Below are 12,247 nucleotides of genomic sequence, written 5' to 3' on the forward strand. Positions count from 1 at the left end.
TGTTTGACTTGCTGTTCAAAACCCTGTAAATCATTTTAAAACTTAAATGGCGTATTATTCTAAAGATGTTTTATTCAAAGGTCAGGGTTCTTGCAGCATATACAATAATTATAAGTAAAAACAAGGCCTCATCTGTTGGGTGGCAACCTGAAAATATAAAGTTATCATACACATATTCAAAAGGTAATTTCTCCAACATCACTGTTGTTAAAGGAACAGTAAACCTTACATCAGATTTTACACTTTAATCACAGATGGTAAAACAGTTGCACTTTTGTCTCTTTATATAGAGTGCTGCCCAAGCAGTTCTGTGTTTGTATTTTCTCCAGGGGGGGACTGATGGAAAACACACACATATAATAAAATGATTTCACACATTTGTATTATGTTAACTTATGTTTCTTATCAAGGTTTAGACTCAATCGAGTGTGCTCTATAATAGTCACTGCAGGGACATTTATTTTCTCAGAGTACAAAAGCATTAAATATTGTCTGTCATACATTGTCAGTCACAGGTGCATGAATGTGTCCAGATGTAAACTCCCAGCCCTTCCCTTCAATTTATAAATGTACATTCAAATATTTCCATATTCTGATTTGTTTCTCTCTGTTATCCTTTACATTCTATATTTTGTATTTTCTATATTTGTTTTGTTTCATATTTAAAAACAGGGGGAATAATTTTTTTCTTCAATATGTGATTTTTGCAGGAGGAAGAATCAAATAGATGATATAGTATTGATTTGCTTTAGAGCACATCATTGTTTTTTCTTACTTTGTTGAAAACGAAAAGTTACGACCAAGACAACTAAAGCAGAAGACAGATAATAAATTAAAACAACAATCAGATAAAAAGAAAGGAAATACAATATTCACATTAATCCTCCTTAAAAAGATGATTAGATTTAAATGTACTATCTGACAAACCAGTACACAACACATCACAAGAGAGCGGATGACAAACAAAATCATAGATGGCAGAAATTCAATAAAGTAAATGAATAACGCAATGAACTGAAAAACAATATTCTAAAAATTGAAACAAAACTGAATGACAATCTTAACGAATACGACACAGAAATAGCTCAAAGAACAAGTTATTTATTCCACATCATTTCCCCACTGACGTCACTGCGCTGTCTCGTGTGCTGCTCTGTCGTCATCACGCACCTGCGCGTCGCTCCGCTGCTCGCTGCCCTTCACGTCCGTCCACATCCTTCCAGGCTCGACTCCGCAGCGCAGCGATGGCCCTTCTCAAGTCCCACAAGGTGATCTACTGTCTGGGGAACGTCTCTCCGTCCCTGGGAGCCCTGTCCGCCCGCAACAGGTAAACAGCGGAGGCACCACTCGCACCCAGCGGACACGGACACGTTCGGAACCCCGTCATCTGGGCTTGCTCTGCCGCGAGCTGTAACGTCACCCCCGCAGCTAGCTTCACCAGGAGCAGCACACACACAAACACACACACGCGTATTCTCACGTTAATTGCTCTGTTCTTAGCCTTTAGATTTCACGGTGAAGCGTCGTTACCCCGTACAGCGCTGTGTGGCTACTTGTTAGCTGGTTAGCTTAAGACAGGGGTCAAACCGTTAACCCGGGCCCAGGTACATGGGAGATCAGCTGCAGGAATGTGTCACGCTCCTCGGGTCAGAGCCTGTTGCTCCACACTTCCTCTCTGAGGTGTTAATCTGACTTTAGATGCTAACTCAGCGATGCTAACAGCGAAGCTCCTCGTGAAAGTCACGTTGGGATGTATCACAAGTTCCTGTTTAGCAGCAGCAGCAGCAGCACAGGAGAACAGAGCAGCTCGGGTGGATCTTGTACGTTAAAAATAATTCATTATTTAACCTTGTGTCGTGTGTTGGGATTTGTTTTATGTCCCTGTGTTTGGCTTTAAGGATAAACTTTGTAGTCGCATTTAAGCGATCGCAATTGGTTCAGTTTCCTCAGCCCACGTACTGTTTGAGCTAAGCGACTTGTCGTAGTCGGGCAAGTTGTGAGAGCTGATTGGTTGACGTGTTCCGCCTTCGATCGCTGATTGGCTCATATCTCGCAGTGAAGCTGAGGCAGGCGCCTGTGTCCTTTCTGGATCCGTTTGGAGGACAAACCACTTTAAGTCTGATGCTGCGCGTCCATCTGCGTTACACTGATGACACGTAGCTTCCGTTAGAGTAAGACCCAGCGTCATCTGACGTCTGGGTACCTGATCTCTCCTCAGCTCCTGTTTCCAGTCCAACGCTTGGTTTCGATTTGTAGTCAGATCACATTTCTGTCTGACAGGGTGTGTTCCACAGTTTCTGCCTCTGACTTGTCTCCTCATGTTCAAACACCTCGATCTGGTTCCCAAGACTAAAATGAAACACAATAGGGTTTTCCCCCCAAACACCTGTAGCCAGACTAAGAAACAGTTAGATCTGAATGAACGGTATTGTAAACTCTGCAGTCCTGACCTGTAACTCACCTCTAAAGCCTTTGGTCTATCGATCCCTGATAACTGTCAGTCGCTGTGATGTTTATATAAACGCTGAAGCTCAGATGTTCAAAGGTTCTGTGTACATGCACCCTGCAGGTATGATGCGACCACTTCCACCCAGATGTTCTCCTGCATGTTGTATTTCTGTTGCTGGGATGATCAGTTGCACAATACTACGTAGTGCACAATACTGCAATATATGTATATGCATTGAAAATAAGGCAATCTGATCTAATCTTAAACTTCAAAAGTATATGACAGAATCACATACTTGGAGTTGTGATAACAACACCTTAAGACCACAAACACCTTAAGACCACAAACTACAGCCTTAAAAGTACACCTCTGACACAGTCTGGACATTATAAACTTCAACAGTGTGCTTTTTATCTGCGTTTTCTTATTGCTGCTGTATTGCACTGTAAAATGCTGCTGCTACTGAGTTTACAGCCTGTATAGTATCACAGGATCAAACGCTCCATTGTATTTAAGTGAACACTTGCACGACTAAACTCGGCCTCACATCGGAGACTCTTGCCCTTTTTGAAGACCTAAATTTAGCTGCAAACGTTATAGGGTTTACGGAGTAGAGGAAACCTGAGACGATGTGTGAGCAGCAGTGCAGTAAAGGTCGCAATATGTAACAATTCGCCTTTACCAAGCAGATGTGTGACAGAATGTATTTAATGTATTAATGTTAAGTGTCAAAGGTTACAGCTAAATGGCAATTATTATATTAGTAGCAAGCCATTATGACATAGCAGCCAAATATCCTACAACAAAACAGTCAACAGTGCAAAGACGTTAAGGCCTTTAACACACAAGACGAGTCTAGTAATGTTACTAGTTTATTTTTAGCTTTTAATTTGCAGTCTGATTTAAAATGCTAATAGTTTCAGCTTTATTTACCATAATGCAACAGTGTTTTGCTTTATGCATGTTTGTGGAGATAAATGTGGGAATCATTTTGTAGATATCGCAAGACAGATATCCACAGATTAACATTCAACTCAATACTGGTCATAGTGGTGTACACATCGTGCACAGAGAAGCCAGTTAGTGTTTGAGTCATCCTCATACTAAGAAACAGCTTTGAGCTGATGTCCCTCATGCTAGGTTTTTTTCCCCCTCATCCATCTCCTCTCCACTCACATCTAGTTGTACGTGGTTTATGTTTTTAAATACGAGGATTTATGATAGATATATATGTATGATATGGAAATAAATGTATAATTCAGACTATATTCTGATGCAGTGTTTGGGTTTATTAGCATCCCCAAGGAGGTTATGTTTTCACACCTGTCTGTTTGTTTGTTGGTTTATTTGTTTGTAGGCAACATTACGCAAAAAACAAGGTCCAGATCAGGGGGCATATCCAGGATTACACTTTTTTTTTTACTTTCTTTAACATTGCAAGATAGGGTTTTTTTTCTCCAACCTTTTCTTTGATTTCTCAGAGAATAATTAATTGAAATAAATCTGACATATTTAGGGGACTGATATTTATGAGTGTGTGCAATTTGACGGGATAAAAATATAAAAATCGGAATGTAGTGATTATGAATGTGGTTACATAAGGGAACTGTTGTGTCTTCGTGAAGGTATGCACTCAACTGAGTACCATTCTACTTGGCTTATTTATTAGTTGTACTGTTTATTTTTCTGTGATCATTTTCAGTTTTTTCTAAAGTTGTACCTGACACAATTAGAAAATCATGCGATTACTCAGTTGTTGTAACAGTAGATAAACATTATTAAACCTTATGTGCTGAAAATAAACAAGCAGTCGCAGCCCAGATAACTGACAGTTTAAAAAATGCAGATATTGCTAAAAGCTTAAGGTTGAATATAATCTGTTTGTTTGTTCATAATTATATTTTCTTAAATGATAGTCAAATTTGTTCAATATCAAGTATCCTGCTCCAAACTCTGTAGGGACCAGTGTGTGTTTTAGATCCAGATTAACTGCTACGCTTGATTTTGGACTCTGGACCTTCAGAATGGATTATAATGTTTGTTTCATGAAACTTGTACTCACTGAGCATGTGTCGTTCACGAGATTTACGTTAGTGTAGTATCCTCAGGTCACATGAGTGCGTTAATCTCGAGCATTAGGCCAACAGCATGTCACAGGAGCACGGCTAATACAGTTATAACGTTAGTGTGTCCGGTGTAGAAGCAGCACGGTTCATGACCTTGTGAGGACGCAGTCCTTTTTCTGTTTGTGGGGGTAATGGCTGTTTTTCAGTGCAATGTGCTCAGATGAACTCTTATCAGTGAACTCTTGACCTTCGTCAGTGTTTGTTGTCCCATCCGCATCATTATTCTCCTCCTGCTCTGGTGTCTTTCAGCTCATGGTGGACTGGAGTGCAGATGGGCCCCCCCGATCCCATCCTGGGGGTGTCCGAGGCCTTCAAGAAAGACACCAACCCCAAGAAAATGAACCTGGGAGTGGGAGCATACAGGGACGACCAGGGAAAGCCCTTTGTGCTCAGCTGTGTGCGCAAGGTAGAACTGCTGCCAAGCCCTCCTTGAATATTTGTGTGCTTTTTCATGTCTCTCTCTCACACACGCAGGCGTACACACACAGAGGGGTCACTAAGGGAGATTGTTGTGGAAAACCTGCTGATCAATGGTCAACTCATCAGTGAAGAAAGTGTTCAGGAGTCCTTTGATATCTTATGCTGAAATATTTATTTAAGCTTGGCAAAGGAGAAATTCAGATTCCATCAATACAACAACTGTGCATGATGTCCTCTCATATTCAGAAGTCTGATCTCCTGTGGTCACACTTTAAACCCCTACAGGTCATTTAGACTATTGGTTTGCTAGTTCCAAACAAGTAAATGTATTTTCTAGTTCTGGAGACAGTATTACCTGACTACGCAGTTTCATATGTGTGGTGTCTAGGGAGAGAAGCAGCCCTGTCCTTTGACCTTGGCCATGGCTCCTGCACTTACCCAAACACGACAGACAGCTGCACTACGTCTCAAAGAGAGGAGACTGAGTCTCTCCGAAAATTCCATAAGAGAGATTAATAGTTTATATTTTCACCGGGTGTTAGAGGGTCAGAATGTTTTTGCTGCTCAGGTTCTCTCTCATTGGTTCATTCTTGCTTTGTCATCCTGAGCCCAGCTTCTGCAGCTCCGTGTAAAATCAGCATTTCTGAACATGTTAGCATTCCATGTATTTGGGAGTGAGACACGTGTTAGTAATTAGGAGAATTTCTGCCTTGTCACCATGAGGAAGTGTAAATGCGTTTGTACAGAGTTGAACACAAATGCAAATTCCACTTTGTTAGTGCTTCTGAGTTAATGTGGGTATCCAGCATGTCTACCAGCCCAAAAACTCTGGGAAAAAACACTTTCGCGTTTTGTTATAGTTCCTCTAAGTCAACGTCATACTTGGCGACTTCGATTCCGCTTCCTGGGTATTGTGTCGTAACAATACACTGGAAGTCTCCTACATGGTCATGGCCCACCCCGTTCCGTACCGTCCCCACACTCGTTACTTCCGGTTACACGGAGGCTGCGGCTGTGCCAGCGCCGTTCCCAAGCGCGCAGCTTGGGCTGTTCCCTGCGGGGCGAGCATTCCAGCCCGCGTTCACTCACATGTGTCTGGATCGTTGGGACTGGAGGCTGCAGCAGCTGCTCGGAGGCGACGCTCGCTCTCCCGTGCGTGAGCTGGAATTTTGTGTCGGCGCCACACAGCCAGCAGTGTGGAGGACTTCCGCAGTGTTCAGCGCTACTGTAACCCCGAACCCGACATTCAACGGGTACAGCAACAAGCGGAGAAAGCAGAATCGCGGGCTGACCTTATATGCTTATGTACAGTCTATGGGGCTGACCAGCGGAGAAATCCGTCCCGTGTGAACAACCAGGCGGCTGCGGCGGCGAAAACGTGCTCGCTGCCTCGCTGCGGTCTTCCCACACTGCCAGCTGTGTGGAAACTTCATAATCTAAACTCTACTGTATGCCGGGTTACAGTATTCCGCCGGGTTACAGTAGTTCCGCCGGGTACAGTAGTTACGCCGGTTACAGTAGTTACCTTGTTCACCGGACGGAAGTGCCGCTGCGGGGGCAGCGCAGCGCCGTTCTCCAGCACGCAGCCGCCTGGCTGTTCACAGGGCGATACATTTCTCCGCTAGGTCAGCCCCATAGACTGTACATATAAGGTCAGCCAGCGATTCTGCTTTCTCCTTGTTGTTGTACCCGTTGAATGTCGAGTTGGGGTAAATGAGGTCTTCATAGCCCCCACCTCTCTTTCTCTCTCTGTCTGTTGTGTGCTTGTAGTGGATGGGCAGAGGGGACGATACAATTATGTGATTGGGAAAATTAAAACTCCAGGACAACAAGGGGAATACAAAGTATGGGATGCATATTTGATAATTTATATCATATATAAAATATGTAATTTATATAGTTTAAAATCATGGGGGAGGGGAGGGGGAGCTGGCTCATTAGCATTTAAGGAACAGGCAGTCAAAACGAATTAGGCTCTGTGGAGGGCACATTTTATACAGAATAAAAGAGTGCAGTTTTAAATGATCCTTGTGGTATTTTGACCAAAGTATGTTACAGACATTTCATTAAGACCCAAGGAACCATATCAACTTGTGGTAAAATGGGCATGCTATGTCCCCTTTAACTAAAAGTATAGATGTTTTGTGTACAAACTGCAGATTAACAGTAAAGGAAATTACTGTAGTGTTTTATAACTTTTTATTTTCCCACTTTCTTCTAGGCAGAAGGTATTATTGCAGCTAAACAGCTGGATAAGGAGTACCTTCCTATCGGTGGTCTGGGGGATTTCACCAAGGCCTGTGCCCAACTGGCCTTTGGTGCTGATAATGAGGTCATGAAGAGCGGCAGGGTGAGTTTGACTGTTGAATATTCCCAAAAACTGAATACACTTCAAATCAGATCCGAGGGATGTAAAGTCCAGATCTCTTCTCCCAACAGAACATCACTGTTCAAACCATCTCAGGAACTGGATCTCTGCGCATTGGAGCCAACTTTTTGGTAAGCTCCTCTTGTTTTTGGGAACAAATATTTTAGGTAAGATTATCTCACCATGTTTTTCCCTTGTCACAGTCTCGATTCCACGGAGTACGTGACGTGTACCTGCCCAAGCCCTCCTGGGGAAACCACACACCCATTTTCAGAGACGCTGGCATGCAGCTCAAGGCCTACCGATACTACGACCCCGCCACATGTGGCTTCGACTTCAAAGGAGCTCTGGAGGACATTTCTGTAAGACATTAATGATGAACTCTAGGGAAATGTGTGAAGAAACATTTGCAAATTTTATTACAAATATTGTTTTCTGATAATTATCCCCTCAGGTTTATCTGACAGCATGATCCTTTTAGAACATTTTGATCAACAAGTCTATTGTGGCATCTTTTCATGCTCTGAAATCGGGATTTCCCTCAAAAAATTATCACAAAGTATTTTATCAGTGGTCAGCTTTCAGTTTAATTAGGAACTGAGTTTTTGGTTGCTAGGAAGCCCTTTTTTAATCATTTTGACTTTCATTTAAAAAAGAATGTACATTGTGGTCAAAATTGAGTATATGGCTAGACTGTGTATGATCAATATGAAAATTGAGGACGTAGTTTAAAACTATTGCGGAACCTCAGTAAGTCAAATAACGTATTCATTACGTCATTGCATCGTATTTACATTATGCCTGGTATCAGCCGGTTTTATCTGTTTGCACATCAGCTCAGTCAGACACTTCACACACTTTGTACCAGGGATCTGAGAGGGTCAAATCCATTTAATGTCCATTTCCGCTGATATGGACATTTGAATTCCATCAGTCAGCTCCTCTGGACAGACTCTCGAACACTTCAGGTTTACACTGCATGTGTGAAAGCAGCTGTGAAAAGTGCCGTCTGGGTAATAAACTGCTGCTCCATCTCTCTGAGGTGAACGTCTCGCTCTCAGGGCAGAACTGATGACTCTCTTCAAGTTGCTTTTTTGAAAAGAGGTCCTATAAAATGATTTTGGACACCAATTCATTTCAAAAGTGCAGTAGCCAACTCCTAAAACTTGGCTGGCCCACCAATGGTGTATTGTCAGTCAGTCACCAACGCATGCACAACGTTCAGGGGATGCAGTGCTAAACTGACTGATCCGACCAAAAGTTTCTGTCGTATAATGTAATCGTTTATATATCTGGCTGCAGTGAAAACATTGTCCTCAAACACAGTCTGTGCTCTACATGATATTGATTGTTGACTCTCCAAAACCTTCTGTTTTATCACAGAAAATGCCCGACAAGAGTGTGATCTTGTTGCACGCTTGTGCCCACAACCCCACCGGTGTGGACCCCAAGATGGAGCAGTGGAAGGAGATCGCTAGCGTTGTGAAGGTGCGCACACGTCACCTCAAAAAAGTTCTCAGAATGACGTCAATACACATTCTCCATTTATATTACAATCAAGTTCTTCCACTGTTGTTGAGAACTGTCCTTGTGTCCAGTCGTTAAACATTATTAACTGGTTGTCTCTTTCCTGCGTCCTTCCCCTTTCCTTCTCACCTCACAGCAAAAGAATCTGCTCGTGTTCTTCGACATGGCCTATCAGGGCTTTGCCAGTGGAGACATTGATCGTGATGCCTGGGCTGTGCGCCACTTCATTGAGGAGGGCCACAACATCGTGCTGTCCCAGTCCTTCGCAAAGAACATGGGACTTTATGGTGAGTCAGTGTCCAGATGATCAGGTATTTTTATTGAATTATCATTGAGACATGTGCGTAAATATTTTTATGTGACTGGCAGTGACGGAATTCATGACCAGAGAATGAAAAATCTACCTTGTGACTGACTGGGTGAAGTCAAGCTTGTGTTTTGTCAGCACCTAGTGGTAAAACAATGATGGCAAAGCATACTTATTCAAAAAATCAATCAGACTTTCAAAGCACAACATGTATTCGTACTAAAATGTGAGATAATGTAGTTACTTTCTTAGCTGGTCAGCTAGCACTGTAAATCACTGTTTAACTGTCATATGGTGCGTGTTGATTTTCACAGGTGAGCGTGTGGGAGGCTTCACTGTCGTGTGTAACGATGCTGAGGAGGCGAAGAGAGTCGAGTCTCAGCTTAAAATCCTCATCAGACCCATTTACTCCAACCCACCAATGAACGGTGCCAGAATTGCTTCAACCATTCTCAACACACCAGACCTGAACACTCTGTGGTACGTCCCAATTGATCTATACATACATACATATATATAAATAAATATGAATAAATATGAACTGTACATTACCTTCAGGTTCAAGTCTCCATCTTTCATATGCATCAAACCAGTTAAGATTTATTCCAAAATGGAATTCTTGATCTTTTTTATCGTTTTGTTATTCCTCCCAGGCTGGAGGAGGTCCACGGTATGGCTAACCGCATCATTAAGATGAGAGAAAAGCTGGCGGCCGGACTGAAGAAGGAGGGCTCCTCTCACAACTGGCAGCACGTCATCGACCAGATCGGGATGTTCTGCTTCACAGGCCTCAAACCCGAACAGGTACACGCGCGCGCACACACACACACACACACACACACACACACACAATCATTGGTTTTCACTGCTGATAGTCGAGGATGACAGAAAAATATGTTCCTCATTAAAATCAATTCTGAAATTAAACCAACTGTATCAAATGATGCCATACAGCAGACATAGTCTGAGTTTCTACTGGCAGTTTTACAAACTGCTTAAAGCCAAGAAACTGAGAGTCATTTTTGTGAAAACTAAACAAACAACATACGATGTGTGATCTATTTACTGTGGACATGAGAATGATATCTATCTTCTCATCAAACTGTCCTTCGGTGTTAAACTATTCCTTTAAGATGAAAGAGTGCTGAGAACATTTTACAGTTTACAGAAGAAGCACCTGTACCAAAGAGAAAGTAAAAATGCCAGACAGAAAAAAATAGAGACAGAATCACGGACCTTCTGGATTTATTAGTAGGATAACACATTACTCCTATCAGGTTATGTTCTATTAACAGTGACCTGCACTGACAGGCATATTTTGAACAGGCAAAAACATAGTTACCAGTATGGTTTGAATGTCCTAAAAGGTTATGATAGAAAGAAACACTCTTTACTTTGTTGTCAGTGTCCTACTAATAAATCCAGAAATCTTTCTCTGTCTGTTCTTTGATTTTGTCAACAACTACCATCTGATGGACTTAGGGTTACACTGGGCTGGTTTGCTGCTGAGGACCCTTTAAAACATGAAAGTACTGACGCGTGAATGTGTTGTGTCAATGTGTTTTCCCACAGGTTGAGCGCTTGACAAAGGAGTTTTCCGTGTACATGACTAAGGACGGCAGAATCTCCATGGCGGGCGTGACCTCTGGAAACGTGGGCTACCTGGCGGAGGGGATCCACGCGGTTACCAAGTAGAGCGGATCATTCTAGAAGACCTACAAAATCAAAGCAGCGGTGTGAATGAGGAGCGCCATGTGCTACTTATTCTCTGTCTGCTCCATTCCGCCGTTAGAAAAGAGCTCAATATTTACTTACACTTTTTCTTGATTGGATTTCATCCTGAGTTCAACTTTGTCCCTGTTCAGCAGCTGCTGCTTTTTTCCTCTTTTTTTAAATTTTTTTAATTTAACTGAACCCTGCCAAATTCTAAAGAAAAAAAAAAGAAATCTCCCTCTCACTGATTGAACTGATGTCTCATCTGTGTGTATTTGTCATGTGGAATCAACTGTTGGCTGTGCATTAGTGTCCTAAATGTGCTCTGTATCTGCTCTGGGCACACTAGAAAACATCAGGAGACTCACACTGGGGTCATGCTAGGCTGTGCATTAGTTTTACATGCAAGGCGAGATCTCCCTCACTTTTCGGAAGCCACTTGAAATACGAGAGTTATTTTTCCTTTCTTAATTTGAACGGTTAAGTTGTAGCACTTTATAAGCAGCAAAGCACTGTTTGAGTTTCAAAGATTAGGCTGACACATTTTGTTTTTATCATTAGACTTTACAGGCATTTGTCAATCGGGTAATCTATTCACTATTCAGACTAATCTGTGGTAGTTCACCTGAACTAATCAATCATCTGGTAATTTAGTCTCCTTATTATCTCTGTTTGGAATGTGCCCGTCAATCTCCCTTATATTCAGTACGTTTCCACTAAACCTGCAGGGCAGCAGTCTCCCGGTCAGTCCCTGAAACGAGTCCACAAGCCTACAGAGTTCAACTCGGTACAAAGAAGTGATCAATAACTTCCACCAAAGTTCTTCATCAACACGTTTGCACTCCCAGCTCATTCACTGAGACGTGGCAGTGAGTGAATCTGTTCGTCATCAAGACTGATGGCACAGGTGGCATTTAAGAATGTGTGCTCTCACCCAACTCTACTCATAAGTCTGAAACGTCTGGCACTTTGCCTCCATGTTTTGCATTCTGTCATGAAACAATAATGGATCATCAGTCATGTACCTTATTGAACAAACAATAAATTATTATAGAGTAATCATCTGTTCTAATGTGGGTTTGTGTTGTCCTTGTTTTCCCTAATGTCATCAGTTAACCAGCATTTCACACTCCTCTCCATGCATACGTGCCTGCATCTTGTTTATTCTGATTCATCAGGATAATGTCATAATGCTTATCTTAAATACCTATAATCATTGATAGTTTTGTTTCAGCTGGTAATCAATGACTTAGAGGTTTTGTGAGAGTATATATTGTTCAGTTTCCTTTCAAGTAGGACTCAGCTGTGAGCCTTCCGATTTTGAAACCGATAACTGA

General features: G+C 42.2%; 1 protein-coding gene across 1 annotated transcript; it reads left to right on the forward strand.

Moving 5' to 3' along the window:
- The first annotated feature begins 1,167 nt into the window (after positions 1 to 1,167).
- Positions 1,168 to 11,969, forward strand: LOC118107235 (aspartate aminotransferase, mitochondrial). Its single transcript, XM_035155629.2, has 10 exons — positions 1,168 to 1,327; positions 4,825 to 4,981; positions 7,217 to 7,345; positions 7,435 to 7,494; positions 7,567 to 7,725; positions 8,747 to 8,851; positions 9,027 to 9,177; positions 9,512 to 9,677; positions 9,851 to 10,001; positions 10,770 to 11,969. The coding sequence occupies exons 1-10, from the start codon at positions 1,245 to 1,247 to the stop codon at positions 10,890 to 10,892; spliced, it is 1,284 nt and encodes a 427-aa protein (XP_035011520.1). The 5' UTR covers positions 1,168 to 1,244; the 3' UTR covers positions 10,893 to 11,969.
- The last annotated feature ends 278 nt before the right edge of the window (positions 11,970 to 12,247 follow it).

The sequence above is a fragment of the Hippoglossus stenolepis genome, chromosome 1 (genome assembly GCF_022539355.2).
Source record: "Hippoglossus stenolepis isolate QCI-W04-F060 chromosome 1, HSTE1.2, whole genome shotgun sequence".
Classification (NCBI taxonomy): Eukaryota; Metazoa; Chordata; class Actinopteri; order Pleuronectiformes; family Pleuronectidae; genus Hippoglossus; species Hippoglossus stenolepis.